The sequence below is a fragment of the Dipodomys merriami genome, unplaced genomic scaffold (genome assembly GCF_024711535.1).
Source record: "Dipodomys merriami isolate MVZ:Mamm:240054 unplaced genomic scaffold, mDipMer1.0.p SCAF_12, whole genome shotgun sequence".
Taxonomy (NCBI): domain Eukaryota; kingdom Metazoa; phylum Chordata; class Mammalia; order Rodentia; family Heteromyidae; genus Dipodomys; species Dipodomys merriami.
In genome coordinates this window covers 5,366,696-5,393,762 of record NW_027202493.1, presented here as the reverse complement: position 1 = coordinate 5,393,762, position 27,067 = coordinate 5,366,696, and the positions used below count along the sequence as shown (strand labels likewise).

The 27,067-nt window shown below is 39.8% G+C and overlaps 1 protein-coding gene across 3 annotated transcripts; it reads left to right on the top strand.

Annotated features, from left to right (window-relative positions):
- The first annotated feature begins 132 nt into the window (after positions 1 to 132).
- Positions 133 to 26,994, top strand: Ddhd2 (DDHD domain containing 2). Of its 3 annotated transcripts, none has more exons than XM_070016165.1 (18): positions 134 to 384; positions 1,266 to 1,493; positions 3,411 to 3,601; positions 5,062 to 5,151; positions 5,675 to 5,795; positions 8,141 to 8,230; positions 9,613 to 9,748; positions 11,822 to 12,030; positions 12,536 to 12,603; positions 14,388 to 14,510; positions 16,263 to 16,358; positions 18,515 to 18,628; positions 18,737 to 18,892; positions 19,263 to 19,365; positions 19,485 to 19,655; positions 20,298 to 20,457; positions 24,042 to 24,148; positions 24,778 to 26,994. In XM_070016165.1, the coding sequence occupies exons 2-17, from the start codon at positions 1,274 to 1,276 to the stop codon at positions 24,121 to 24,123; spliced, it is 2,130 nt and encodes a 709-aa protein (XP_069872266.1). In that variant the 5' UTR covers positions 134 to 384; positions 1,266 to 1,273; the 3' UTR covers positions 24,124 to 24,148; positions 24,778 to 26,994. The 3 variants fall into 3 exon arrangements, with proteins under 3 accessions (XP_069872268.1, XP_069872266.1, XP_069872267.1); XM_070016166.1 differs by having other exon boundaries at positions 1,248 to 1,493; XM_070016167.1 differs by lacking the exon at positions 24,042 to 24,148 and having other exon boundaries at positions 133 to 384.
- Positions 26,995 to 27,067: the final 73 nt, after the last annotated feature.

The following is a 27,067-nucleotide window of genomic DNA, read 5'->3' as shown; positions in this document are numbered from 1 at the left end:
AACGCTGCGGAGCGCGCCCCCCGCCCTCCCCCCCCACCCGTACGCATGCCCGCGCCCCGGCGCCTGCCCGCAGGAGGTGCCACGTCTCGCGCGATCCTCGGCACTTCTCGCGACACTTCCCTCGGGCTCCCTCCTCGCCGTCCCGCTCGCCCCACCCGCGGCTGGCGCGCCGAGCTCGCGGCTCCCTCACCTTGACTCTGGTAAAACCTGGCCCGCTACTCGCCCGCTGGCAGCGCGGCGGAGCCCGGGGCGAGCCCGGCGGGGCGCAGGCTCCGCCCCGCCTCGCTCCGCCCCGGCCGTGCCCCGGGGGAAAGGCCATCGCGGGGACATGCCGTGCCCACCCCGGCGAGGGCGGGGGAGCGTGAGCGGCGGGGGCGCCGCCAGGTGAGTCGCGGTCCGTGCGGTGCGGGAGGCGCGGCGGGGCGGCCAGACCCCGAACCCGGGGCGCGGAGCAGCTCGCCTCTGCTGCGGGGAAGGGGCCGAGGCTCCTGGCGTCGGCTGCACCTTACGGCACCAAAAGGTTCTCGGGGCGGGAGCGTCCTGACCCCGAACTCCGGAGCCGTGGTGGTGATGGGGCCCTGGGGCGAGGGACGGGCGGTGCTGGGGGCGAGGGGCCGAAAGACCCGGGGGCGCCATCTACGCGGGCTGGGCGCGCCTGTCTGCTTTCTCCGGTCGGGGAGGTCTCTGCAGACCTTGACGTCCGCCCGTGCAGGTCCTTAACGAATGGAGGCCGCGGGTGGAAACTCCAGGAGGCTTTTAAGGTCCCTTGTTACTTTTCACCGGAGACGCTGGGGAGTGGGGCTTCGCGTGCACACGGTGGCCTCAAACAAGAGTTCGGGTTTTGAATTTGTATCTGTCTTTAAGCTCACGTTAAGGACCCATCAAAACGACTGTTTCGTAAATGTATGGTTGTATTGTCTGTATTTGGAGATTCCAGGAGTCGTGTAAATGTGTAATGATGAGGGATCCAGAACCTAGAACTTATTAGGTGTTACCAGGACATAGTCTACCAACTTGGTTTAGTACTTTGCCTTCTAAGAGAATTGTGAGTCTAAGAAAAAGTGGTTGTTCTAATAGAACCAAATACTTTATTTTATGTAGCCCTCTTAAATTTCTTTCTCACAAATGGTCTCTTAAAATGACTTCGGTGTGTGTGTGTGTGAGAGAGAGAGAGAGAGAGAGAGAGCGCACACTATACACTTGTGAATAATTAGTGTCAATAAAGGGAAAAATAATTTTCTTGATAGTTTTATCTTGTCTTTTAGAAAGCAAAATGTCATCAGTGGAAGCACACCAGGAGCAGTTGTCCCAGTCAGATCCATCCCCATCACCAAACTCATGTAGTTCCTTTGAGCTGTTAGACATGGATGCTGGCAGTTTGTATGAACCAGTTTCTCCACATTGGTTTTATTGTAAGATAATAGATTCTAAAGAGACATGGATTCCTTTCAACTCTGAGGATTCTCAGCAGCTGGAAGAGGCATATGGCTCCGGTAAGATGACAGTGATAACTTTGAAACCAAGGCGTTCTCTCCAAGTATAATGTAATAGCTATCCCTTATAGTTAATACTACTAAAAATAAACTTTACAGGAGAGTGATGGGGGTTTAGGAAGTTGATTGGCACATACACATTCATAGAACTATCACAATGAAATCCCCATTTATATAACTAATATATACTAATAACTTCTTTAAAAATACATATATTTTTCCTGTTGGGTGCCAGTGGCTCAGGTCTGTAATCCTAGCTACTCAGGATGCTGAGATCTTTGAAGCCACCCTGAGCAGGAAACTTCCTGAAACTTTTATCTTTGATTAACCATCAAAAAAGCCAAAATGGAACTGTGGCTCAAATGGTAGAGTGTGCTAGTCTTGAGGAATAAAAGCTCAGAGACAGCACTAAGGCCCTGAGTTCAAGCTTCAGGACCTGCACAAAAAAAAAAAAAAAAATAGTAGATTTTTCTTATTAAGTAATTTTTTTTCTTTCTTTCTTTCTTTCTTTCTTTTTTTTTTTTTTTGTTGTTGTTGTGCTGGGCTTTAAACCTAGGATCTAGTTTAAACCTAGTGCTTGCTATGCAAGCACTCTACCATGGAATTATATTCCCAGCCCTAGTTAAGTAGTTTTTTTTTTTTTTTACAGCATTTTATACAAAGTTCCATATGAGTTACTCAGCTAATCTATAATATTCAAGAATTTAGTTTGTATCTTGAAACGGTATCTATCATATTCTCTTTTTACTCAATAATACAATAATACTTCAATAATCTAACTTTTGTTTTTAGTTTTTGTTTCTAAAGAATATATGTAGAGGGCTGGGAAGGTGGCTTAATGGTATAGTGCTTGCCTTGCATGCATGAAGCCCTGGGTTTAATTCCTCAGCACCACATACACAGAAAAAGCCAGAAGTGGTGCTGTGGCTCAAGTGATAGAGCACTAGCCTTGAGCTGAAGAGCTGAGGGACAGCGCCCAGGACCAGAGTTCAGGCCCCACGAACAACAGCAACAACAAAGAATATATGTAGAGTAGGGTATTATAGAAGAATGAACTCTCTAACATACTAGTTTTTTTCTCTCACTCTCTCTTTTTTTTGGGGGTGGGGGTCTGGTCATGGGGCTTGAACTCGGGGCCTAGGCGCTGTCCCTCAGCTGTTCAGCTCAAGGCTAGTGCTCTACCTCTTGAGCCACAGCACCACTTCTTGTTTTCTGAGTGTTTTATTGGAAATAAGAGTCTCACAGACTTTCCTGCCCTGGCTGGCTTTGAACTGCAATCCTCAGATCTCAGCCTCGTTAGTAGGTAGGATTACAGGTGTGAGCCCCCGGTGCCCGGCCACTTTTTTTCTCTTATGAAACAAGAATACTATATACTATGGTGGTGGTTGTGAGTTTTCCTTTTGGTCCCTCAAGCAAAAAATTCAGCAAAGTCATTTTATCTATTTTTAAGAAAAAGGACATTTCAGTGTTTCATTTTCTAAGGAAACAAAACTGTTTGGGTAGTTTTGTTTTTTTGTTTTGTTTTGGGTCCGGTCGTGGGGCCTGAACTCTGGGCCTGGGCGCTATCCCTCAGCTCTTCAGCTCAAGGCTAGCGCTCTACCACTTGAGCCATAGCACCATTTCCGGCTTTTTTTTTCTTTTTGCTTATGTGGTACTGAGGAATGGAACCCAGGGCCTCAGGCATGCAAGGCAATCGCTCTACCACTGAGCCACCTTTCCAGCCCTGGGTAGTATTTTTTTGTTATTAGAACCAAGACGGGTTTTGATACTTGAAAAGTAGTAATCCAAATAGACTGAATTCCATTCATTTCATGTTTAGCCAAGTAGAACTATGTTACTTAGCATGTAATTTACAATGGTATTTTAGGAGATTTATTGTGAAGTATATAATCCTTTTCACTTTGCAATTCTTGATAGGAAAAGACTGTAATGGGAGAGTTGTCCCCACTGATGGGGGCAGGTACGATGTTCATCTGGGGGAGAGGATGCGGTATGCTGTGTACTGGGATGAACTGGCATCAGAAGTGAGGCGATGTACCTGGTTTTACAAGGGGGACAAAGACAATAAATATGTTCCCTACTCGGAGAACTTCAGCCAAGTGTTAGAGGTATCCTTTGATGGTTTTGTACTCATCATTTTCTATTTTCATTTAGTAATTTTTTCTTCCTCTTCTGACATATTTTTGTGAAATTTCCAGAAAAAGTTTGGTTCCATTTATGTTCCACTTTATAGTACTACTTTTTGTAAATTAGTTTCAGCATAAAATAGTTTTAAATCTCAGGTTTTAAATTATTAGGAAACTTAAAATTTTTTCCATTCTAGCAATTATTGTTAATTATTATTTAAACTATGACCACAGGATTAGTCATCTTGATTTTTATTATTCTGAAAACTAGTATTTGCTTTAAGTAAAAAGGGCATTAATGTTATTGATAACTGCCACATTAACATTAATGTCACAATCACATTAATGTACCTGACATGTGGCTCAAGTGGTAGAGAGCCAACATTGAGCAGAAAAAGCCAAGGGGGGAAAAATGAGTGAAAATGCAAGTTTACAAGTTCAAGCTCCAATACTGGCACATACACACAATTATGCCAGAATATAAAGCCGGGCGCCGGTGGCTCACGCCTGTAATCCTTGCTGCTCAGGAGGCTGAGATCTGAGGATCACGGTTCAAAGCCAGCCCAGGCAGGAAACCCCTTGAGACTCTTATCTCCAATTAACCACCAGAAAACCTAAAGTGGTGCTGTGGCTCAAGCGGTAGAGCACTCACCTTGAGCTGAAGAGTGCAGGGACAGCGCCCAGGCCCAGAGTTCAAGCGCCACTACCCACAAAAAAAAAAAAAAAAAAATTGACTAGTCTACACAATAAAATTGAGAATTTTTTTTCTTTATCTTATTGGCTTATTGTTTGTTTATTGATTGCTGTAGAGTGTGACAGGCTGACTTGAATCCTTCTGCTAATTTGGCTTCCTGAGTGCTGGTATTTATAAAGTGAATATATATATATATATAATTTACAGAAGAAGAAGAATACCTCTATCTGTTGTTGTAATTTTAAAAGAATTTTAATGGGCTGGAAATGTAGCTCAACTCAGTGGAAGAGAGCTTGCTTAGTGAAAGGTCCTTTTCTTCTTCCAGAGGAAAACAATTTATTTAATGTGTGTGTGTTTCTGAGTGTTAGTCCTGGGGCTTGAACTCTCAGCATGGATACTGACTCTTAAGATTTTGTGCTCAACAAATAAAATTAAATTAAATTAAAAAAAAAAAAGATTTTGTGCTCAAGGTTAGCAATGTACCACTTGAGCCACATCTTCACTTTTGGCTTTTTGGTGATTAACTGAAGGAGATAAGAGTCTCATGGACTTTCCTACCTGGGTTGGCTTCAAAGTTTGATCTTTAGACTTCAGCCTTCTGAGTAGCTAGGATTATAGGTGTGAGCCACCAGTGCATGGCAGAAAGTGATATTCTTATGAGGACTCAATAATAGTATTCTTGTAATAAGTCAGTTTAATAATAAAAAAAGCTGTTAGAGAAATCTAATGAAATGTGATTTCTTTTAAGGAAACTTACATGCTTGCCGTAACCTTGGATGAATGGAAAAAGAAACTGGAGTCTCCCAACAGAGAAATTATTATATTACACAATCCAAAGGTAAAATGCATTAAAGCATTTCACTGATGTTGAGATTAAATATTGATTACTAAGGGAAACTTGTTTTCTTTTCGTATGGTTCCTATACAGGATAACATTTAGTAAATTTTACTAATAGTAAATGCACCATAACTTAAAACTTAAGATTGCACTTAAAACTTGAGATTGGAGATATGGCTCAGTTGGTATAACACTAGGCAATGAGCCAAAAGTATCATGTCCTGGTCTTGGACAAAAAAAAAAAAAATTATAACTGTTACCTTTATTTACTCCACTCAGCTCATACAATATAATTATGTTAAGGAAAGTCATGTCATTATATATTGAGAAGATCACCAACACATGTGAGCTTGTCTTTCATGTTAGGTTTATTATCAAATGATCTATAGCTTGATATATTTTCAGAGTTCCCATTTCAAGCTGTAGGTGTTTCATATCGAATTCCAGTTGAGATTTCACTATATATTTTAAAAGTTGGATATCTGTAATGGACACTATATTGCTCTGATCTTTTCCATTAAAGCTCATGGTACATTACCAGCCAATCGCTGGATCTGATGAATGGGGTTCAACACCCACTGAGCAAGGTCGACCAAGAACAGTGAAGAGAGGGGTAGAAAACATCTCTGTTGACATCCATTGTGGTGAGGTTCTTTTTTTCTTCCAAAATGCTTTTTCTTCTGAAATACTTATAAGTATTTCATTCCTTAAATTGTGACTGCTTTTCTTTTTTTTTTTAGATTCCTCCTTCAAGGCTTAAAATGATCTTTAATAAGATGGGCTTATTGTGTGCTAAGATTACTATCATTTCATCTACTAATACTAAGGTTTTTTTTTTTTTTTATTTGGTCTGTTGTGGAGTTTGAACTCAGGGCCTACATGCTGTCCCTGATCTTCTTTGTGCTCAAGGCTAGTGCTCTACCACTTGAGCCATAGCACCACTTTGGTTTTTGAGTAGTTAGAGATAAAAGTCTCATGAGGACTTTTCTGCCCTGGCTGGCTTAGAACCGTGATCCTCAGATCTCAGCCTTCTGAATAGCTAGAATTACAGGCATGAGCCTGGCAATTTTATTTGTTTGTAACCCCAGCTGTTTTGGGAGGTGAAGCTAGGATGATCATGATTTGAAGCTAGCATAGAGGATAAACGTTAGGGAAATAGATCACAACAAAGTATGGTTGCATACAACTGTAATTCTAGCTACTTGGGAAGCAAAAGGATGGAGGTTGAGTCCAGCTATGGAATAAAAGCTAAGGTATGGTAGTATGCTGTTCTAGGCAGGAGGCATGGTAGGAAGACTGTGGTTATTGTCCAAGGATGGCCCTGGTTAAAAAAAAGCAAACCTCTATTAGAAAAACAGCTAAAGCTGCAAATTGTATTTTTTATTTTGACTAGAAATATAATACTGGTAATACCTGGCCCTGAAGGTTTTCAACTAAAAGTTTCATTGGAACTTGATTATCCACTAGGGTCATATCATTGGTTTTGCACACAAATTTGATTAAAAAAATGTCTTTTATCTTGCAAAAGAGATGATTTGTCTCTTGGGTAAATGTTTTCGACTTATTGTTACTGATTGGTAGGTTGATTTTTACATAGGATATCATTATGCCTTTGTCTGGACTGTTCTCCAGATACCTCCTGTCTTTGTCTCCTTAGTAACCAGTATTTCGGGTGTGTGTTGCCATGCTCAGATAATTTACTATAATTAAAAAAAATGAGTTTAAAGCTTGGCATGGTAGTATACTGCTGTAATCCCAACACTCAGGAGAGTGAATCAGGAGGATCTAATTCCAGAGTAGGCTATGTCCAGATACCTAATGAATTTGAGACTATTTTGAGGTACATAGTAAGACTATGTCTCTTAAATAAATCAACAGAAACTAAAATTACAGACTTTAAAATTATACTAGACATTAGTAGGATAGTTGATAAAAATGGAATTAGTTAAAAATATATTATCGGGGCTGGGAAGGTGGCCTTGCATGCATGAGGCCCTGGGTTCAATTCCTCAGCTACACATAAGCAGAAAAAGCTGTAAGTGGTGCTGTGGCTCGAGTGGTAGAATGCTAGCCTTGAGCTGAAGAGCTGAGGGACAGCACCCAGACCTAGAGTTCAGGCCCCATGACAGAAAAAAAAAATTATCTGCTGGGCTGGTGGCTCACGCCTGTAATCCTAGCTACTAAGGAGGCTGAGATCTGAGGATCATGGTTCAAAGCCAGCTGGAGCAGAAAAGTCTATGAGATTCTTATCTCCAATAAGCCACCAGAAAACTGGAAGTGGTACTGTGGCTCAAGCGGTAGAGTACTGGCCTTGAGCTGAAGAGCTGAGGGACAGTGTCCATGCCCAGAGTTCAAACTGGGACAAAACAAACAAAAAAACCAAAAAAAATTATCATTGTTAAATTGCCTGGATTTGATAATTGTTCAGTGATTATGTAAGAGGAGGAAATACACATATTAAAGGGCTAAAGAGGTAGGTTGTATGAAATCTGGTGACATACGCAACCTGCTTCCAAATGGTTCAGAGAAATAAATGTATGTGTGGATATATACATACATAAAGAAAATAAGGGCTGGGATGTAGCTCAGTGGCAAAGCGCTTGCCTAGCAAGTGCAACATCCTGGGTTCGATCCCCAGTACCAAAAAAGAAAAGACAAAAAAAAAAAAAAAAAAAGAAAATAATACAGCCACTATGGTAATTATTTAAGAGTTAAGATTATAAACAGCACATGAGAGTTACTATATTACATCATCTAGTTTTCTATGTATGTAGTTATTTCATGATGAAAAGTTATAAAAATTTTTACAACTTATTTTGATATAGAGATAGAATCAATATACTTTTACTAAGTTTTTAATATAGGAATGTTTTTGTCTTTTATTCATTTGTCTTTTAACTTGCTTACTTATAGCTTGTTCATTGTGAATGTTTGTTCTTTGAATACTTGACTATATAGGATAATTTTTCTTTTTTACTTTTATTTACAGGGGAACCTTTACAAATAGATCACTTGGTTTTTGTAGTTCATGGAATTGGACCAGCTTGTGATCTTCGCTTTCGGAGCATTGTACAATGTGGTAAGTTTGCAAAGCATATAAAATTAGATCATTGAAGGTCAGTATTAGTGCTCCTGTGAGCTGAGATAAAGCATCGCCTTTGGTCTGTTGTCTTAGCTGTGTAAGAAGATTTATAGAGCTAAAGACTAGTGACAAGGTAGTAAAGCCTCACAGCTTAGACTTAAAGTGCTAGTAAATTCCTGAGCTAACAGTTTATATTCTTAGCCAGTAATTTTGAGCGAACAAGCTCCTTAATACCTATACGATTTTCTCATGATGTAAAGTCCTATTTCTAACCATTTCTAATTTAAGGAGAACCATAACAATGATCATGTATAAATGAATAACAGAAGCTTTAATCATTTTTGTAATTCATACTGGGATAAGCTATTTGATGTTATAATTGGAAATTTTAAGGTATTAGTATAACTTGATTTTTTAAACATAATACCCTCTAAAACTTCGTAGTGTTCAAAATCTGCCCCAGTTAGGGGTTTTATTCTACTGACTAATACTTCTAAGCACAAACTAGAATTATATACTTAAAGGTTAAGATCAATATGATGGAAATTTTGAACAACAGTGTAATTTTTTTAGCTTAAATTGTTGGTTAATGATTACTTTTAAAAAAAAGTTAGTATAGGAACATGACTACAAAGTAAACTGATACATAATAGTGTTTGCTTTTTTATGCCAGTTCTGGGGCTTGAACTCATGACCTGGGTACTGTTTGTGAGCTTTTTACTCAAGGCTAGCACTCTTCTACTTGAGCCATACTTTCATTTCTGGCTTTTGGTGGTTAATTGGAGATAAGAGTCTCATGGAGGGGCTGGGAAGGTGGCTCAGTGGTAGAGCGCTTGCCTTGCATGCATGAGGCCCTGGGTTTGATTCCTCAGCACCACATAAGCAGAAAAAACCAGAAGTGGCACTGTGGCTCAAGTGGTAGAATGCTAGCCTTGAGCTGAATAGCTGAGGGACAGTGCCCAGGCCCAGAGTTCAGGCCCCATAACCAACAACAACGAAAAAGAGTCTCATGGACTTTTCTGCTTGGGCTGGCTTGAACTGCAGTCCTCAGATCTCAGCCTCCTGACTAGTTAGGATTACAGGTGTGAGCCACCTGACTTTTATTTTTTTTTAAACTTGAAACAATTACCATGATATAGAAGTTTGGATGTTAGTATTTCATTTGTTGAAATGTTTTATATGGTGAAAGCAACTTTTATACTAAAGAAATACCTTTTACTGTATGTAGTCTTAATTTTTCTTGAATTTTTCTTTATTGTTTGTCACTTTGAATATGTGATCTAAGCAGATGTAATTAGGCAATATATTATGTGATTTGCTGCATCCTGATTATATCAGTTGCTTCACTATTGACGCATCAGTTAATTTTTTTTTTCTAGTTAATGATTTTCGCAGTGTTTCCTTGAACTTGCTACAGACACATTTCAAGAAAGCCCAAGAAAATCAGCAGATTGGAAGAATAGAATTTCTTCCAGTCAACTGGCACAGTCCTTTACATTCTACTGGTGTGGATGTGTGAGTAATATCTTGTACCCTCAAATTATGCCCTTGTACCCTGTGATTATAATTGTTTTCTGCTCATTAGGTTGTTTTAAGGACACTTTTGTTATCACTGTATATTTAAATAATATTTGTTCAAAAAGGAAAAAAGGAAAAAATACCTCTCAGAATTAAATTAGTATTAATAATTTGAAATATAATTGATACAATAGAATTTGGTTTAAGCAGTTAGCATTGTTGTCCTTCTTCCAGACATAAGTTCTGTTTGCCTTTGACACCTGGAATTCTTACCTTTTTCTGATTTTAAAAGTTCTGCATTGAGCCGGGCGCTGGTGGCTCACACCTGTAATCCTAGCTACTCAGGAGGCTGAGATCTGAGGATCACGGTTCAAAGCCAGCCCGGGCAGGAGAGACCGTGAGACTCCTATCTCCAATAAACCACCAGAAAACCGGAAGTGGCGCTGTAGCTCAAGTGGTAGAGCGCTCGCCTTGAGCTGAAGAGCTGAGGGACAGCGCCCAGGCACAGAGCTCAAGCCCCACGACCGACAAAAAAAAAAAAAAAAAGTTCTGCATTGCCTTTACAACTTGGGCAGGGGTTGGGGGAAGGAGGGAAGTAATGAGGAGGTAGGGAGGGAAGGCATGCTGGGGGAAAAACAAAGGAGGAGGTAACAATGCTCAATAGGAAATGTAGTCATTACCTTATTCATGTATCTGTAACCCCTCTGTACAGTACTTTTACAATAAAAAGCATATAAAAAATTTCTGCATTGAAGTCAGGTGCTGGAGCTCACATTTGTAATCCTAGCTACTCAGGAGTCTGAGATCTGGGGATATCAGTTCAAAGCCAGCCTGGACAGAAATGTCTGAAAGTCTTCATTTCATTAACCAACAAAAATGACCGACTGAAGGAATGGCTCAAGTGGTAGAGTTCCAGCTGTGAGTGAAAAAGCTGAATGTGAGGCCCTGAATTCAAGTCCCAGAACACACACACACACACACACACACACATACACACACACACACACACGCTGAGTGTGAGGCCCTGAATTCAAGTCCCAGAACACACACACACACACACACACACACACACGCTGAGTGTGAGGCCCTGAATTCAAGTCCCAGAACACACACACACACCCATATTGTCATTATCAGACTTAATTTTTTTTTTCCATTTGTGCTGTGGATTGGACTCAGGGCCTCTTGTTCTGCTTTCTTGTTCACAGTTGAGGTTCTACTGCTTGAGCCATACCTCTAGTTCTCGTTTTTTGTTAGTTAGTTGCGGATAAGATTCTCTTAGATTGGTGTGCCTGGCTGGCTTTGAACCTTGATCCCCAGATTTCAGGCTCCAGAGTAGGTAAGATTATGGGCCTGAGCCACTGGCACTAGTGCCTGGCTCTTTTGAATCATGGTCTCTGAATGTAGACTATTTTGGTCTCAAATTTAAGATCCTGTCTTGGTTTCCCAAGTTGCCTAAAAATATTCTTATATCATCAGATATCCAGTCAGTGTTAAAATGTCCAATTGTCAAATAAAATATGGCACGCATATATATACATATGCCTATTTTAAACTGGGATCCAATTCCTAGGATTTTTCTCCCATATTTCTCTTTTTGTGTTTGTTTTTGCTTTTTGCTGGTTCTGGGGCTTGAACTCAGCGCTTGGGTGCTGTGCTGGTGTTTCTTTGGGCTTAAAGCTAGCACTCTACCAACTGAGCCACAGCACCACTTCGGGCTTTTTCTGAGTAGTTTATTATAGATAAGAGTCTACTGACTTTTCTGCCCTGGCTGGTTTTGAACTGCAATGCTCAGATCTCAGCCTCTTGAATAGCTAGGATTACAGGCATAAGCCACCAGCACCCAGCTCCCCATATTTTCTTGCAATTTATACTTGAAAAAGCTATGTTGTCTAGTGAGTATTAGCTGAGCCTTACTCCAGTCCTGTCTTCTGTTTTTCCTATATGTTGATCATCTCTTCTATTATTAAATAGCTGAGTCTAAGCTTAGACACCAAACTACATAATAATTTAAATTGGCTGTAGAATGTATTTAGGTTTTTCTGCTTATAATATAATTTCTTTTTTCAGAGACCTGCAGCGGATAACCCTACCCAGCATTAACCGCCTCAGGCATTTCACCAATGACACTATTCTGGATGTCTTCTTCTACAATAGCCCCACCTACTGCCAGACTATTGTGGACACAGTAGCTTCTGAGATGAACCGAATATACACACTTTTTCTGCAGCGGAATCCTAACTTCAAAGGGGGTGTCTCTATTGCTGGTCATAGTTTAGGTAACACTTGAATTCTCTGTAACCAGAGAGAAATATCACTTGAAAGGACACTGGCTTTGAAACACAATGTCTTCTATGAGTTTTCTAGATTTACAGATCTGGAAATGGTCTGTTCTGAAGAATTTGGAAGGCATTAGAAGGGTGGTGGTAAATTGAAAAGATTCTTTTTTATTGGCTTATGACTTTTTCTTGTATAAAAGGCAATCATTTTGCTGGGTGCTGGTGGCTCACGCCTGTAATCCTAACTACTCAGGAGACTCAGATCTGATCATGTTCAAAGCCAGCACAGGCAGGAAAGTCCATCAGACTCTTATCTCCAAATAACCATCAGAAAACCGGAAGTGGCATGTGGCTCAAGTGCTAGAGTGTTGACCTTGAGCTGAAGAGCTCATGGACAGCACCCAGACCCAGAGTTGAAGCCCCACAACTGACAAAAAGAAAAGAAAAAGACAGTTATTTAGTGCTAATACTGAGAAGTTGTTACTTTCTTCTATTTTACTTGTAGGTTCACTTATATTGTTTGATATCCTAACAAATCAGAAAGATTCTTTGGAGGATATTGACAATGAAAAGGTAATTTAGCTGTTTACATAGATTCTCTTATAGTATTTCATGGTAAAAATTTTAGATGAATGTTTTTGGCTGAAGTTAGACTCATATCATGATGTTAATTTTACACTTATTTTAACTATTTTACATTCATTTTAACTTTATTGTCTGACTTTTAACTTTTCTTGACTGATAGAAGCAGGATAGTAATCAGCTTCTACAGATAATTGTGATATTATAACCTAGCCATAGCTAGTATCTTATTTCCTTCCATAAATAAAGCACTATTGACACATTAATAGAATTGTAGAATCATTAAGCTAATTGGAGTTTGCATGTAAGGAAATGAAGAAAGAATTGGATGATTTACAGAAATTCTGTTTGAAAGCAAAGGGAGGGGGTCTGATATTTAAACATGTATCTTTTTCTTTTTTGGTGATACTGGTGTTTGAACTTGGGTTTTGTGTTCTACCAGTTGAGCTATACCTCCAACCTGTCTTTTTTTTTTTTTTTTTTTGGTGGGTCATGGGGCTTGTATTCAGGGCATGGGTGCTGTCCCTCCTGAGCTTTTTCACTCAAGGCTAGCAGCTGCCACTTTGAACCACAGTGCCACTTCGAGTTTTCTGGTGGTTACTTCGAGATAAGAATCTCACAGACTTTCTTGCCCAAGCTGGCTTCGAACTGCCATCCTCAGATCTTAGTCTCCTGAGTAGCTAGGATGTGAGCCACTGGCACCTGGCTTACCCTAAACATATCTTTATAAAACAAAGTCCTATGAACATATATCAGTGATAGTATTAATTTGTAACTTAGCAAATATGACACTTTTTAAGTGTTGTGTTTTTCCTGTTTGACCTTGAGTTTTTCTAGATAAGGGCTTTCTTTTCTTTTTTTTGGGTCTGGTCGTGGGGCCTGAACTCTGGACCTGGGCGCTGTCCCTCAGCTCTTCAGCTCAAGGCTAGCTCTCTACCACTTGAGCCACAGCGCCACTTCTGGCTTTTTTTCTTTTTTTCTTATGTGGTGCTGAGGAATCGAACCCAGGGCCTCAAGCATGCAAGGCAAGCACTCTACCACTGAGCCATCTTCCCAGCCCCAAGATAAGGGCTTTTTGTCAATAAATGCTTGTTAGTGATGATGGAACATCATTTACTCATTCATGTAAAAATACGTTTTTAAAGCTAGGCACCAGTGTCTCATTCCTGTAATCCTAACTATTCAAGAGGCCGAGAGCTGAGGATTGGGGCTCAGATCCAGCAGGGGAAGACAAGTCTATGAAATTGTTACTTCTAATTAACCAACACAAAGCTGGAAGTATACATTGGCTACAGGGGTAGAGCACTAGTTTTGAGTGGAAAAAATAAAGCAAGAGCATGAGGCCTTGAGTTCAAGGCCTAGTACTGGCACACACAAAAAAGTATTTTTAGTTGGAACTGCAAAAATTTAGAGATCATTCTTCATTTGCATTTGTATAACATTTAATATTTAAAGATGTAGAGGCTGGGAAGTTGGCTCAGTGGTAGAGTGCTTGCCTCACATGCATGAGGCCCTGGGTTCCATTCCTTAGTACCACATGAGCAGAAAAAAAAAGCCAGAAGTGGTGCTGTGGCTCAAGTGGTAGGGTGCTAGCCTTCAGCTAAAGAGCTGAGGGATAGCGCCCAGGCCCAGAGTTCAGGCCCCATGACTGACCTGCCCCCCCCCCCAAATGATATATTACCATGAAAATTTTATATACTGTATTTAATAAAGTAAAATGGTATTTATAAAAGAAATAAATTTTGAGGATATGAAATTTATGATTTACTTTTTAGGGTTCACCCTCTACCGTTATGGATCAAGGAGATACACGAACACTAGAGGAAGATTTGAAGAGACTTCACCTCTCTGAATATTTTAGTATCTTTGAGAAGGAGAAAGTAGATAAGGAAGCTCTGGTAACAATAATCTTAAAATTTAGTGTCAAAGCATTTTCTGTATTTTCATGTGTATTACTAAGGACCTGCTCATTAGAAACATTAGTCATAAATTCTTTTTTTTAAATTTTTCTTTATTTCTTATTGTGAAGATACTGTACAGAGGGGTTTAGTCATAAATTCTTTATCTTTAATACTATTCTTTATCATTGTTTATTTTCTTTTATCATATGAAGTGATCTTTGCTATGTGGCAGTTCAAAGTTTAGATGAGCCATATTGAGATGATTTCACAATTATATTTCAGTGGAGCAAAGTCAGACTAAATAGTGCAGATTAGTGAAAACAGAAGGGCTAGAATAAGCCAAGCCTAGTGGCTCATGCTGGGCAGAAAAGTCCATGAGACTCTTATCTCCAATAAACCACTCAGAAAACTGGGAGTAGCACTGGGGCTCTAGTGGTAGAGTGCTAGCCTTAAGCTGAAGAGCTGAGGGACAGCGCCTAGGCCCAGAGTTCAAGCCCCATAACCGACAAAAAAAAAAAAAGCTGAAACAGTTAATCAATTAAGGCCGCATTCTTTTTTTTTTTTTTGTCAGTCGTGGGGCTTGAACTCTGGCTGTCCCTCAGCTCTTCACCTCAAAGTGAACGCTCTATCACTTGAGCCACAGCACCACTTCTGGTTTTCTGAACATCTCACGGATGTTCCTGCCTGGGCTGGCTTTGAACCCCAATTCTCAGATCTCAGCCTCCTGAGTAGCTAAGGATTACAGGCGTGAGCCACTGGCGCCAGGCTTATTTCAGGTCTTTATTGTACATATCTAGAGCTGTTGTTGCTGTTTGCTTATTAGTTCTTTTCCAACTAGTTATGTTCTTTTCTGGTTTGTGATACAGACATTCACTTAACAGGTATTTAGTAAATGCTTATTTACTATGAAGCATACTGTGTCAAGTACTGAGGATAGACTAGTAACAACACAGACATGGTTCCTGACCTAAAAGATTTTGTATTTAACCGGGGAAGACACATTATATAATCACAAACATAATCACAGCTATGAGAACTAACAGGTACACAGTAGTATAAAAATGATTAATAAGATAAATTAACCATGTCTTGAGAAGGCAAGGGAAGTCTTGCCTATAAGATATATGCTACTTAAACTGAGAGTTTAATTGTTACGCTTCTGTTTTTGTTGTATATTCTCACTGCCTGTGTCCATTAGTAGGAGTATAATCCTTAGGAAGGTGATAGTTTAAGTGAACGTGGAAATCCAAGATGGTTTTTGTCATAAAGTCACTAGATGCCTAGCTTTCCTAGACTTGTTTATTTTTTAAACAAAACCACAATGTTATTTATATTACAAAACTGATTCTTCCTACTCATATATATGTTATGATCAAAACAATCAAGCTATTAATGACATCATACCACTAGAGAGTCAGAGCAATTTGGAGTAAAGAACAACAAAGTGCCTAGGACTTGGACTGCAGATGTTGCTCAAGTACCAGCCATGAGCATAAAAGCTCAGGCATAGCACCCAGGCCTTGAGTGCAAACCCCCAGGATGGGCATGTACATAGACACACACATACACAGATGCCAGACAAGAGCACTAGACCCTGAATTCAAACCCCAGAACTAGCATCAAACACCTCCCCCTCCCCCGCAAAAAAAGTAAGCAATGTGCCTAGGTTTTATTTCTCTCAGGGAATAGGACATTTAATTGATTTTATTTTGCCTAGAAATAAAAGATAGTTTGGTTTTCTGTGATTAGGCTTTATGTACAGACAAAGATCTTCAGGAAATGGGAATTCCCTTAGGACCAAGAAAGAAGTTACTGAACTATTTTGGGACCAGAACAAGTGCAATGGTATGTATATATTATGACTTGTTTTACTAAACAATTTTTTAGCATATATAGTATGTACCTTTATGTTTTGTGTTGTGTTTATTTGGAGAGCTAAACAGATTTTTGTTTTCTTTACAGTGGGGCCTCGATGTATTGCTCTGCCTGGCCTCAAACTCCTGTTCTTTTTTCTTTGTGTGTATGTGATGGTACTGGAGCTTGAACTCCATGCTTCACACTCTAACTTTTTTGCTCAAGGCTGGCATTCTACCACTTGAGCCACACCTTCACTACCTGGACTTTTTTTTTTTTTTTGTCAGTCTTGGGGTCTGAGCTCTGGGCCTGGGTGCTCTCCTTCAGCTCAAGCTTGAACTCCATGCTTCATGCTCTACTCTAGCTTTTTCACTCAAGTCAGGCTTTTTTTTTTTTTTGGGTTCGGTTGTGGGGTCTAAACTCTGGGCCTGGGCGCTGTCCCTCAGCTCTTCAGTTCAAGGCTAGCACTCTACCATTTGAGCCACAGCTCCACTTCCAGCTTTTTCTGCTTATGTGGTGCTGAGGAATCGAACCCAGGGCCTCATGCATGCAAGGCAAGCACTCTACCACTGAGCTACCTTCCCAGCCCTTCATTACCTGTTTTTTGGTATAAAGAGTCTCAGAATTTTCTGCCTCAACTAGCTTTGAACCTAGATCCTCAGATCCTTGATCCTCCTGAGTAGCTAGGATTACAGATGTGAGCCACTGGTGCCCCACTCAAACTCTTGGTCTTTAAGTAATCCTTCCATCTCAGCCTCCGGAGTACCTGGGACTACAGGTGCATACCACCATACCTGGCTAGCACAAACAGTTTGGATCATTGTTTTTTTTTGGGGGGGGGTTCTTTTAGAAGTCAACTACCATATCCTTAAAAATGGTATGCTTTGAAGTCTTAGCTCCTCATGACTCCTATCATTTATACATATATATATATATATATATATATATATATATATTTTTTTTTTTTTTTTTAGAATAGCTTTCTTTTTTTGGGGGGGGCAGGGAGGGTCCGGTAGTGGGGCCTGAACTCTGGGCCTGGGCGCTGTCCCTCAGCTAGTGCTCTACCACTTGAGCCACAGCGCCACTTCTGGCTTTTTTTTCTTCTTTTTGTTTATGTGGTGCTGAGGAATTGAACCTAGGGCCTCATGCATGCAAGGCAAGTGCTCTACCACTGAGCCACCTTCCCAGCCCCTAGAATAGCTTTCTTGAGATATAACTCACACCTTATACCATAAAATGTATCCCTTTAAAGTATATTGTAGGTTTTAGTATTCTTAGATTTTTTTTTTTTTTTTGGGTCCAGTCGTGGGGCCTGAACTCTGGGCCTGGGCACTGCCCCTCAGCTCTTCAGCTCAAGGCTAGCGCTCTACCATTTGAGCCACAGCGCCACTTCTGGCTTTTTTCTTTTTGCTTATGAGGTGCTGAGGAATCGAACCCAGGGCCTCAGGCATGCAAGGCAAGCGCTCTACCACTGAGCCACCTTCCCAGCCCCAGTATTCTTAGATTTTTATAACCATTACCACTGTCTAATTTCAGAATATTTCCAATACACTCAGAGGAAATCCCATACTAATTTGTAGTCACTCCCCATTTGTCCTGCCTCTAGCCTCTACCAGTCACTAGTCTGTTTTCTAGCTGTGATTTCTCTTATTTTAGGCATTCCATATAAATGAAATCATATAATATGTAGCCTTTTATGGCTGGCTTGCATGTAGTATAATGTTTTCAAGGTTTGTGTTGTAACTATACTTTTCTATGTTAAAATTCTTTCCATATCTTAATAATTAACTTTTTTCAACATTTTTTTTTTGTAGCTGGCTCAATTCTATTTTAAGTCCCAATTCCTTGGTCTAGTTTGTAATAGATTCTGTACCCATAGCAACATCTTACTTGTCTTGGTTCGAGAGGCACAGCATTTCAGAGAACTACTCAACATTTCTTTCAGTGTTCTGTTTTCTTTCATGATGGTTGCCTGAAGATTCAACTGCTGCCTAAATAGCACACAGGAATGTCTGTTATAATGAAAGGCAACCTTATTTGTTGCCACTTAAAATTTCTTCACACACCCTTTTAAAGCAGAAAAACCTGTATAATACTTTGGCTATTTTACTATGTAGTAGCACACTTAACTATTCTTTATTCTTTAGGGTATTAATAGACCAACACAATCTGCTTCTGAGGTTAATAGCCCCAAAGGATCTGAATTCTGCAGCAGTTCTGATAGCAGAAGTGATGACTATCTAGATGTTGGCATTGGGCAGGTAATTCTCTTTGGTCATATTTTTTTTTTCTTGTTACCATTTGTATGGTAGAAACAGATGTAACTTTTGTTTTTAATGAGAGATGTTCTTGTTTTCTTCTTCTTTCAGGTGTCTGTAAAATATCCCCGGCTCAAATATAAACCAGAAATATTCTTTGCCTTTGGGTCACCTATCGGAATGTTCCTTACTGTTCGAGGACTAAAAAGAATTGATCCCAATTACAGATTTCCAACATGCAATGGTTTCTTCAATATTTATCATCCTGTAAGCATTGTACAGCTATCATGGTTTTTCTGAATATTAGAGCTTATTGGTAAATAGCATGTGACTTTACATTGTTTGATTCATTTTAGTCTAGTCTAATAATGGGACAAATAATTGTAATAGTATTGACCTGCAAATGATGGGGCAGAAGAAGCATTCTTTTTTTTTTTTAAGCTTATGATATTCTTTTTATTTTTTGGTAGTACTAGAATGTTGACTCAGGGTGTTGCCCTTGCTAGGCAGATACACTATGTCTTGAGCCTTGCCACACCTCAAGCTTATAATTACTCTGACCTAAGTGACACAGTTTCTCAGACTTTGTTCAGCAGGGATAAATAGAGCTGTTTTTGTTTTTTTTTACTCAATGTAGTTTGATCCTGTGGCCTATAGGATTGAACCAATGGTAGTTCCTGGAGTAGAATTTGAACCAATGCTGATCCCACATCATAAGGGCAGGAAGCGAATGCACTTAGGTAAGTCTACATGTGGAACTTGATAATTCTAGACCTCCTGGCTGATATGAACTACATGGACTTCATTTTGTTTTGCTATGTTGTCTTGCATGCCATTTGATATTCTTTATATGTTTCAGAACTGAGAGAGGGCTTAACCAGGATGAGTATGGATCTTAAGAACAACTTGCTGGGTTCACTGCGGATGGCCTGGAAGTCTTTCACAAGAGCTCCATATCCTGCCTTACAAGCTTCAGAAACAGCAGAAGAAACTGAAGTAGAATCTGAGTCAAGTTTGGAAAAGTCCAGTGGTCAGTGACACTGAATACATGATTATCGGTATCAGGCCAAATAACTCCATGATGTGGAGTTCTTATTCACCTATAATATTCTTTTCCCTTTATGTGAAGTGCAGTCAATCTTCAATTCTGCTCACCTTAACTATTATAGTAATAACCATAAATTGTAATAGAATATTATATGTGAGAAAAAATGTCAAGAGAAACTTAACTAGGCTTGAAAATGTTCCCCACTTTGGAACAACAGGAGTGATGTGAAGAGTCTGCTCCATGAAATCTCTTGTTTTTATAGGATAAATGTCTGTATATTTGTGGGTCACTTTCATTTTCCTGTCTGGGGAATAGCTAGAATGTTGCCTGTTCAGTTTCATTTTTAGTTTGCAATTTCCCAAAGAGCTTTGTCCCTGCTTGCATCCAGTTTAGCAGAATGATTTAGCTATTGCTGGTGCAAGTAATGGGATATGTTGAGAACACATCCACACACACACACACACAAAAGTTTGGGCAATATTAGCAAGAGCTTTAGAGAAGAAAATGCAAGGGAAGAGGGCTTTCTGAATAGAGTGTCTCGTCATAAGGTAAACTTGTAATCTGCTGGGAAGCAACATGAAATCCTGCAGACTTAGGTTCTTACAGTGGCTCTCCTGTATTTAGATGTTAACACCGAAGAGCCCCCTGTGGCAGTGAAAGAAGACCCCCCCATCAATGTGGGAATGCTCAATGGAGGCCAGCGCATCGACTATGTGCTACAGGAGAAACCTATTGAAAGTTTTAATGAATATTTATTTGCTTTACAAAGCCACCTATGTTACTGGTGAGTTTTGATTATTTGCTTTGTTGTCTTTCAGTGTTGGCAATTGAACCCAGAGTCTCACACATGCCATGCAAATATTTTGCCACTGAGCCATACTACCAGCCCCTTTTTTTATTTACTGGAGCTTTTTTTTTTTGGCCACAGCTCAACTTCTGGCTTTTTGTTAATTAATTGAAGATGCGAGTCTCATGGATTTTCCTGACCACACTGGCTTCCAACCATAATCTTCAGATCTTAGCCTCTTTCTATTTCTCTTCCTCCCCCTACCCTCTACTTTCTCCTCTCTCTCACTCCCTCTCCTTCTCTCTCTCGCTCTTTGTGGGTGCCAAGTACTGGGGCTTGAACTCAGTTCTTCTCACTCAGTTTTCTTACACATAGCTGGCACCTTACCATTTGAGCCGCACCTCCAGTCTGGCATTTACCTGGTTAATTTAGATGTAGTGTCATTGACTTTTCTGCCTGTGTTGTCTTAGAACTATGATTCTTAATATCTCAGCCTTCTGAATAGCTAGGATTACAGGTATGAGCCACCAGGGCCTACCCTTCCTCCCTTCCTTCCTTCCTTCCTTTCTTCCTTCCTTCCTTCCTTCCTTCCTTCCTTCCTTCCTTCCTTCCTTCTTCCCTCCTTCTTCCCTCCCTCCCTCCCTCCTTGGCTTGAACTCAGGGCCTGGGCACTGTCACTGAGCTTCTTTGCTCAAGGCTAGGGCTCTCTACTAAGTGAGCCATAGCACCACTTCTTGCTTTTTCTGTTTATGTAGTATTGAGGAATGGAACCCTGGGCTTCATGCATGCTAGGCAAGCACTCTACCACTGAGCCACATTCCCAGCCCTGTTTTTTTTTTTGGGTCCGGTCATGGAGCCTGAACTCTGGGCCTGGGTGCTGTCCCTCAGCTCTTCAGCTCAAGGCTAGCGCTCTACCACTTGAGCCACAGCGCCACTTCCGGCTTTTTTCTTTTTGCTTATGTTGTGCTGAGGAATTGAACCCAGGGCCTCCGGCATGCAAGGCAAGCGCTCTACCACCAAGCCACCTTTCCAGCCCCCGCCAGCCCTGTTTTTGTTTTTGTTTTTTTTTGAGACAGAGTCTTGGCATATAGCCCAGGTTGGCCTTGAACTTACAGTCCTCTTGCCTCAGTCTCCCAGGTGTTAGGAATATAGGCATATGTTACTATGCCCACCTTGTTTCTGTCTTTTTCTGTGTTCTTTAATTGTTTTACAAATATTTGGTAGATGCCAGGTGCTAGTGGCTCATGCCTATAATCCTAGTGTGGGCACAGAAAGGAATCTAAATTGATCTATAGATGAGCGACAAATATCAGTCTTAGTAAATGTCTTTGTAGAAATTAAGAAGTTGATTCTAAAATATATTGGAAAATACAATAGCCAAACCTTGAATAAAAACATGACAGCTAGGTGCTGGTGGTTCATGCCTGTAATCTTAGCTACTCAGGAGGCTGAGATCTGAGGATCACAGTTCAAAACAAGCCCAGGCAGGACTGAAAGTGGTGCAGTGGCTCAGAGTGGTAGAATGCTAGCCTTGAGTGGAAAAGCTATGGGACAGCAACCAAGCCCTGAGTTCAAGCCCTACAACCAACAAAACAACAAAAATGACATATTTATATTACCTGAATTCAAAGTTTGTAAGACCACAATGACCCAGATGGTGTTTTATTGTCATAAAGACAAATAGCTTGAACTCAGTCCTCTCCCACTTCGTTCAAAGTTGGCATGTATACTACTTGAGCCACAGCTCCACTTTAGGTTTTTTTTTTGTTGTTGTTGTTGTTGTGTTTTTTTTTTTTTTTTTTGGTCGGTGGTGGCCCTTGAACTCTGGGCCTGAGCACTGTCCATCAGCTCTTCAGCTCAAGGCTAGTGCTCTACCACTTGAGCTATAGTGCCACTTCCGGTTTTCTGGTGGTTTATTGGAGATGAGTTTCACGGACTTTCCTGAGATCCTCAGATCTCAGCCTCCTGAGTAGCTAGGATTATAGGCGTGAGCCACCGCACCCAGCTCACTTCAGGTTTTTTTGATAGTTAATTGGAGATAAGAGTCTCAGACTGGGCTTGGAAGGTGGCTCAATGGTAGAGTGCTTGCCTTGCGTGCATGAGACCCTGGGTTCAATTCTTCAATATCACATAAGCAGAAAAAGCTGGAAGTAGCACTGTGGCTCAAGTAGGGTGCTAGCCTTGAAGGCTGAAGAACTCCCGGACAGCGGCCAGGCCCAGAGTTCAGGCCCATGACCAGCAAAAAAAAAAAAGAGTCTCAGACTTCCTCCCCAAACTCTCTTTGAAGCTCACTATTAAATCTCAGCCTCATGAGTAGCGAGGATTACAGGTGTGAGCCACCCACCAGCAGGCAGCTTTAATTGCATTTTATCTATAGAGAGCTGACATTTTAATAATTCTGAGTGTTAGACTGAGTTTTCTGGGCCATAAATGTATCTTTCAGTTTATTTAAACCATCTTTAATTTCTGTTAGTGATATTTTATAGTTTTTAAATGTACATATCCCATGTACAATATAAGTTTTAATTGTATTCCTTTTATGAATAAAATTGAACCTCTTGTCATTTTAATTTCCTTTTCTAGGGGTTATCTACATCCTTTACTTCATATTGACAGTATTGGATTGAGTACTGTATTTTCTTCAGTTTGTATTCTAGTATTAACAATATTGGTTTTTGCCAAGTAAAAACATAATTTTCACTTTGGTCTTTGCTTTCTGGTCTTTATAATTTGTGTCTTCCTTATTAAAAAAATCCTTATAGTTTATTGTAATGTTTTATAGCTTAAATTTATCTTCATAATGATTAAGGATAGATCTAGGTCATGTCTTTTTCTCAGTTGTCTCAACACTATTAATAGATTTGATATTGTTAAACTACTATACCTAATGGGACTATGTCTGAAAAGTCCTTTTTTTTGGGGGGGGGCAGTCTTGGGGCTTAAACTTAGGGCCTAGGCACTGAGCTTCTTTTGCTCAAGGCTAGCACTCTATCACTTGAGCCATAGTGCCACTTGTAGCTTTTTCTGTTTTTATGGTACGAAGGAATTAAACCCAGGGCTTCATGCATGCTAGGCACGCCGTCTGCCATAAGTCACATTCCCAGCCCTGAAAGTCCTTTTTTATTGATCTGTTTATATCTGGTATACCTAATTTTCTCGTTGATTTAGGAGTTTCTTGGGATCTGTGTTTGGAGTTTGGGGATGGGGTGGAAGGTAGTCTATAAAGCCACTGAAATCCAAGTTTGTAGTTCTGATTATATATATTTTCTCTTTCTTGGACAGAAGTTTATAGACCTCATTAGATTCTTAAATTCATGACCCAAAATGAACCATAGATCTAGAGAAATGTTTAAGCTTTATGTCTGTAAGGCAGTGCTTCATGAATGTTTCCAGACATGCTAGAGTTCTAGCATGTTAGATCACTTTCCAAACCAATGCTAATTATGTCACCTCTGGATTACATATTTTTGGAGTAGTGAAAAATGTGCTTCAAGGTAATTGTATGGATTAAAATAATACATGCAAAGCATTCAGCAGATACTCATTCTGTCCTTTTTCAACATAAGGTTTTCCTTTTACAGGGAGTCTGAAGATACAGTATTGTTGGTTCTCAAAGAGATCTACCAAACCCAGGGTATCTTTCTTGATCAGCCCTTACAATAAAATGATCCATCTATAGTTGTTTAATGTAAGTTGGCTTTTTTGTTTTTTGTTTTTTTTCCCCAGTACAGGGGTTTGAACTCAGGGCTGTTAATTAGCTTATTCACTCAAGGTTGGTATTCTACCACTTGAGCCACAGCTCTGCTTCTGTTTTTGTTTTTGGTTTTTTTTGGTGGTTATTAGAGATAAGAGTCTTACAGATTTTCCTGCCCAGGCTGACTTGAAACTGAAATTCTCAGATCTTAGCCTCCTGGATAGCTATGATTATAGGCACAAGCTACCAGCACTTGGTTTAATGTAAGTTTTAAAATGTCATGTATGCAGTGTAGTACTTACATGTTAACATGTTAAAAGGAATTGTGGAGCCTTAAGCTATTGTTCACTAGAGAGTGGTTAAAATTTAGAGAAGGTGTTCAACTGCCCACTTAACAACATTGTGCTTGGGATTTTGTCTAATGACATCTTTTAAGATTTAAATTTAGAATCTTAACAGTTTTGATTATCCAAGAGTTACTCTGGCAAGTAACAGTGGATAGCCCATTCTGAGCTTTATAATACTCATCCTCTCAGATGTGAAACAAGAAAGCCTGTAGCGTTCTGTATTGTTGCTGTTTGCCTCCAGTTGTGACTGCGTGACCTCTTCTACTCTTTCCCTAGATGGACTTTGAGGGGTCCTTCCCCTGAAAACCCACCTGTTCGTTGCTGAAATGTTCTCTTCAGCTGCATCATTTCCTGCATGTTGTCTGCTCGTTATGCACCATGTCTTTGGAAGATGATCTCCCTTTTTGGAATTGAGTGGAAAGGCAAGGGGAAGATGCTATTTCCATTTTACCACCGACTTCAAGTAAACACTTGCCACTCTTTATGGGGGCATTTGAATCATCTAATTGTCCAGTGATATTAGGTGCCACACTTCTTGCTGATCTCATGAGATGGAATATGGTCTACTTTTTTTAGATTGGTTTAGGGTTGGTTAGTTGTTTTTTTTTAAAGGAAATTATTGCTTATTTTTACAAAATGATATTCTAATTTGGGAGCAGAGTCTTGAAATACTGAAGGCATTTAAAGGTACACTTATCTGTTTTTTGTTTTTTGTTTTTTTTGCACTGAATGCTAAATCTAGGTGGGTATCAAGGAAGGCTACTAGGTTTACCTTGTTTCTTTCCTTCATGTTTATGACAAGATAGACTGCAATGAAGCTGGATAAGAATTGGGTTTTTTTGTTTTTGTTTTTTTCTGAGACAGGATCTTGCTATGTTATGTAGCCCAGGTTGGCATTGAAGCTGTAATCTCCTGCCTCAGCTTTCCTGGTGCTAGGATTACAAGTGTGAGCTACCATGAAGAACATTATTTACACTCTTAGAACTGGACTTACTGCTAGGGAACACTGACGCTATTCATTGTTTTTATGACTGAACTGCTATAAGTCTAAAGTGGAGAATTTAATTCACAGTAGGTACATCTGTATAAAGCAATGATGTTATCTATTATAGATGTCCCATTTATACCATACTTCAAATTGTGGGATTTGGGGTGAGATTTTAGGTAATTCTTTGATAACACTTGTATTCTTGTGTTGAGGGTGAAGTTGTAAAAGCTGATGAACCTGACATTGCATGGCCTTTACTGGCTACTTCAGTTATAAATGAAATCTCTAGGGGGTACCTTGTGAAACAGTTGAAATCACCTACCAGTCCCACTTGGATAAAGGTGGTACTGTGATGTTCTCTTCAAAAACATTTTGTAAGTATCGGTACTGTTAAACAGAATGCTTATTTAAAAGGCTGTGTTAGTTGAGCAAATGCATCTGACTAGGAGGACATACCTATTCTGGAAAAACCCCGACCCTATGCCTGTAAGTTCCAGGAGCAGCTACTGCAGTTACTGTCAGTTAAGAGCATGCACAGTGAGATTTACCTTGAAGAACACAGGTGACTATAGACTAAACTTTTTCCTAAGCATCTGCTCACAACTTTGCTGTAGGTATTTTCTTCCCTTTAACAGCATTTATTGTCATTCAGTTCTCTTTATGAGCCCTTTAGGCTTCCTCTTGGATTTCCAGAGATACAAGTGGCAGAGGTAGGCAACCTATATTTTGTAATTTATAAAATATTTTGGCCAATATATCATGGTATCCAAAGCACTGGTATTAATAGTCACTGAAGCCATTCCTCAGATAGTAATGGTCTTTAACTTTTTCTGTATAGACAAGGAGGTTTAATTATTGCCACCATGTTTATGGAAGAGAGGGTTAGGTAACAGTCAAGCCTGGCCTTTCCTTATCATCTGCATATGGACTAAATGCTGAACAAGTAAGCTGCTAAGTTTCAGATAAACGGAATTCCTTATCTTTATTATTATATAAATTCTGAGTAAGAGTTTTGTCAAGTTGATGTCTTCAACTAGTTGTTTAAGAATAAACCAAAGGACAACTAAGAGTTGAGTCCTGTAACGTAACCAAAGATGGACAGCTTAACACCCGTAGAACTAAAGGAACCACTGGAGTGGAATGGAAGGCTCCTTTCCTGGTGGTTAATATCTCATCCTTCTACTAGTGGAATTCTGGCTGCATAGTACACACATTAATAAGCTCGATTGAAGTTCTTTATTTTGTCATGCATCATTTGCACTGCTTCACTTGTATCATGTGCAATCTCTGACCAAGCCTATTTTTAGACTCCAATGTAACATTATTTTTTACGTACTCCTAGCTGCAGAATTAAGATTGCTTATTTCAATAAGTCACTGTTTGCTTGGAAAGTTGATAGCACTGATTAGCTTTCTAATATTTTGCACTTTTGAAATGTTTGTTTTTTACGTGATTATATACAAAACTTTAGTAAATACTAAAATAAAACTGTATTGACTAGTTGCCTACTTTTGTTTGGCCTCATCTATCACAAGGAAAATTAGTGCAGTAACTATTTGCTTCTCTTATGTCTTACCA

Coding starts and splice junctions, on each gene's coding strand:
- Ddhd2 (XM_070016165.1), top strand. CDS start 1,274: ATGTCATCAGTGGAAGCACACCAGGAGCAGTTGTCCCAGTCAGATCCA. Junction 3,602..5,061: donor ACTTCAGCCAAGTGTTAGAG/GTATCCTTTGAT, acceptor ATTTCTTTTAAG/GAAACTTACATGCTTGCCGT. Junction 14,511..16,262: donor AAGTAGATAAGGAAGCTCTG/GTAACAATAATC, acceptor TTCTGTGATTAG/GCTTTATGTACAGACAAAGA.